At 43.2% G+C, this 3,854-nt stretch overlaps 1 protein-coding gene across 1 annotated transcript; it reads right to left on the bottom strand.

Annotated features, from left to right (window-relative positions):
* Positions 1–302: 302 nt before the first annotated feature.
* On the bottom strand, positions 303–1,831 carry LOC112149931 (P2Y purinoceptor 14). Its single transcript, XM_024277939.2, has one exon. It carries the CDS (start codon positions 1,549–1,551, stop codon positions 523–525), a length of 1,029 nt encoding a protein of 342 aa, XP_024133707.1. The 5' UTR covers positions 1,552–1,831; the 3' UTR covers positions 303–522.
* Positions 1,832–3,854: the final 2,023 nt, after the last annotated feature.

Below are 3,854 nucleotides of genomic sequence, written 5' to 3'. Positions count from 1 at the left end.
ATGTGTCCAACCATTGAATGTAGTGATTGTCTAAGAGTTTTATGAATCGGCTTAAACGCAGTGGGTAGAAGGGAATGTATTTAATCTCACCCACATCTTTAAAAGTTTTTGCATATTTGACAACAACAGTCCAAAGTCCATTATAAACCTGAGAGGATGAAACTCAATGATGCTTTCAGAGCAGACCTTCACCAACTAAACACTTCAGAAAGAGAAGTTTCTTCAACCTGCAGGAACATTTTACAGATTTTAATCCAAACGTCCAACTGCTGCCATCCTAAAGGACATTTCATAGTTTTTGAATGACATCCGTCATGGTTCCTTTATTTATTGGTTTTCATGTTTCAGTCGATTAAGTGAACAAACTGTTCCTTACTGTCGGTGGATTCAGGTGATGAAGGAGGAGAAACTTGCTGATGAGAATTATGTGTTTTCTCCTCAACTCTCAGGTTCTGGGTGTAGTGACATTCTGACACCACTAGAGGGCAGGAAAGAGCCTCACTCCTCGTCTCACGCCGTCTCTCAGGTGTTGCTCGGAGTCTGGGCTGAGAGGACTGTCTGGGATCTCCTCCTTCTCCTCTCAGACAGTTTCCTCCTCAGAGTCTCTTGGAATTTTGGACACATCAGCAGGTAGACGACGGGGTTGAGGCAGACGGTCAGAGCTGACAGGAAGAGCGACACCTCCTTCAGGTGGTGAAGTATAAGACTGTCGTGGCAGCCGTCGTTTGACCCTTGAATCTGACTGAGACTACACTTCACATGGCACACGTGGTACGGCACAAAGCAGATGAAGAACATCACCAGGATGCTGAAGATGCTGCGGCTGGACCGGTTGCAGGCACCGGTGCTGTCCTGGCACATGCCTGTCTGTGACCTGTACACCTCCACGCCGATGGAGCCGTAGCAGAAGGTCACGATGACCAACGTCACCCAGAACAAAGATGCATCAAAGAGAATGACCCTTGTGTGCCAAATCACTCCCATCGGCGTCTTCAGCTCCATGCAGTCCTGGAAGGTCTGTCCCGTTGGTGCCAGGCTCGTCATCACCACATTCGGCAGCACAATGGACAGGACGACGACCCAGCTGATGGCCACCACCACCCAAGCATGCCTGGTCTTCTCCAGATAGCGCAGCAAGGATAGCACACTAAACCTGGATGTGCAGGAGGCAGAAGACGAGGGATGGACAATCTTGACATAGCGCTCGAGGCTGATGAAGCAGACGAAGAGGATTCCCGTGAGCAAGCAAGTGAAGAAGAGCATGTTAGCGTATCTGCAAGTGATGATGAAGACATCCTTGTTCTTGAGACCCAGAGTATCTGCCACTCTCAGGGGGATGGTGATTAGCATGAGGAGGTCGGCCAGCATCATGTTCTGCAGGTAGACCACCAGGCCAGACTCTGCAGCAACTCGGAAGAACATCCAGGCAGCCATGCAGTTGAGAGGCAGACCCACCACGAAGATGAGGCAGTAGAGCGAGGGCAGGACCCGAAGTATGAAGATACTGTCCAGGTCGGAGATGTTGGTCTGATTCTCCATGGAGTTGTTCATCCCTGCAAACACAAATTCTTCATTACAGCAGCTTCATGGGTTCACACAAAAATAGTCGACAGAACCTGAAGGGACGGCTCTGTGTGTCTACCATTAAGGTCCAGTTCCAGGTCTTCAAGGGCCAGTATCCCCCACACTCTTCAGACCCCGCCCACATCTGCTGCTTATGAAGTTCATGAGGTCTTAAGTGGGAGAAAGAAAAGTGACACCAAACCTCACAGACGGGTTTGGATTCTGTCTTGAACCAGCGGTGTATCTCCTCCAGGGTTCTAGGTCTAGTTCTGCATGGCTCTAGGGAAGCCTGGCTCAACAGTTTGGGGGTTTAGAACTGTGACGCTCTCTGGTTCTGTAAAGACCAAGATGTTCTCAAGAAACCGTTAAAGGTGAACTCTGACCCGATTCTGAGCTGCAGACTTGAGCACATTTCCCTTGAAATGAGACCTTCACAGTCTCTCAGTCATAACAATGAAGAACGATTACGTGGCCTTAAACTGCTCCTAAACTGTGATGTAGCACTGATTCTGCTCAAACTACTGATCTTTTTTTCTTTTCAACTTATTACTTTTTGTATTATTAGAATCATTCTTTGATGAAAACAATCTGCACAAATTGTATTTTTAATGAGAATATTGTAAAAAAAAATTTGCATTAACAAATGAAAATGATTTTTACTTATTACTTTTTGTATCACTAAAATGATTCAAATACAATCTGCACAAATGGTCTTTTAATTACAATTATTTTAAACTTTTTTAGCATAACAAATTAAGAGGATTCTTACTTATTATTTATTGTATTATTACAATAATTCTGTGATGAATACAATCTTTTTAAATAAGAATATTTAGATTATGTTACTGATTAATATTTGTAATTAATAATTTGTCTGTGGATGTTTTGAAGTTTGATTACGTCAATTATATTAATGATCCTTTATAACCTGAATCTGTTATTGTAGAGTATAAATATTTGATATTAATAGATGTAGATGTCTTTATTTGTCATTCTCTCAGGTACAATGAAATTCAAAAGTGCCTCCTGGTCAGTGCAACATTCATGCTTCAAATCAACCAATGGTAAAAAACTTTATATTACAATAATAAATAATAATTAAAGAAAATGCTGGTGAGTAAAACCTGGACATTTACACAATTAAAAAGATAAATTAATTAATTTTAAAAAAGAAACAGGATACTCAGTGGGTATTTGTTAAAACCAGAGAAAAATAATAATTAAAATAATAAATATGAGAAAAAACATCCACTTTGTCCCAGTTTACAGGAAGAGCTCCAGGTTTAATGCTTCCTCGCCACATTTACCAGGTTTATTGCAGTGGGGTAGAAACTGTTCTGGAGTCTTTTTGTCCTCACTCTGATTGACATGTAGCATTTGCCAGAAGGCAACAGATCAAACAGGGAGTGTCCGGGGTGGGATGTGTCTCTGATGATCTTCTGTTGAGACAGCAGGACCTGTGAAGGCTTTCTGGGGTGGAGAGGGGGCAGCGGTGTTGATGACCCGCTGGAGAGCTTTGCTCTGTGCCACTACAGCCGCTGAACCAAGTGCATATGCAGTAAGTTAATGCACTTTCCACGGTGGCACGATAGAAGGTCACCAGCAGTCTCTGCTGGGCCTTTTTCAGCAGCTCGGTGGTGTTCAAACTCCAGGTTAAGCTCTCCTCCATGTGGACTCCCAGGAAGAGGAAGTCCCCACGGATGAATCCTGGCAGAATGTCCGTCTTCTTCTTCCGGAAATAAATATTTTGATAATACTTGATATTAAGTCCTAAACCGGAGATTGATAATTCATGTAGAGAAAATGGTACGGTTGAGCCAAGGTGGGATTATATAAGTTCGCTTCCTCCCACTCCCTTTCAAGGGGTCTAGATGTAATTCAATGTGATGCTTTTTTTTGTTTTTCATGTATTATTCCTGATTGTTTGAAATAAACGATTTCATTAATTCATTCATTACCTTTGGTTCACTAAAAAAACAAATTAGTTCTAAAATATGAGTCATTTTTGTTCACCGTTTTAATACCTGGAAGTAAAACAACTCGATCTCTGAGGCTCCACCTTTAACTCCTTGTTGGTCCCGCCCATCCTTGCTTCCCGGTCCTCTTCAGCGTGACCAAACTTTGTAAACCAAACCACGTGACTAAAGACCTTCTCAGTCATTGGCCAGCAGCTAAAGGGGCGGAAGAAGAGCAAGATGGATGCTGGTGGGGGGGTGCTTGGACATCACTGCCAGCAAACAGTCGATGTCCTTTCAGTGCCCCTCCCGCCAATTTTAACCGCACCATAGACA

The sequence above is a fragment of the Oryzias melastigma genome, linkage group LG13 (genome assembly GCF_002922805.2).
Source record: "Oryzias melastigma strain HK-1 linkage group LG13, ASM292280v2, whole genome shotgun sequence".
Taxonomy (NCBI): Eukaryota; Metazoa; Chordata; class Actinopteri; order Beloniformes; family Adrianichthyidae; genus Oryzias; species Oryzias melastigma.
This window is presented reverse-complemented; position numbering and strand designations above follow the sequence as displayed.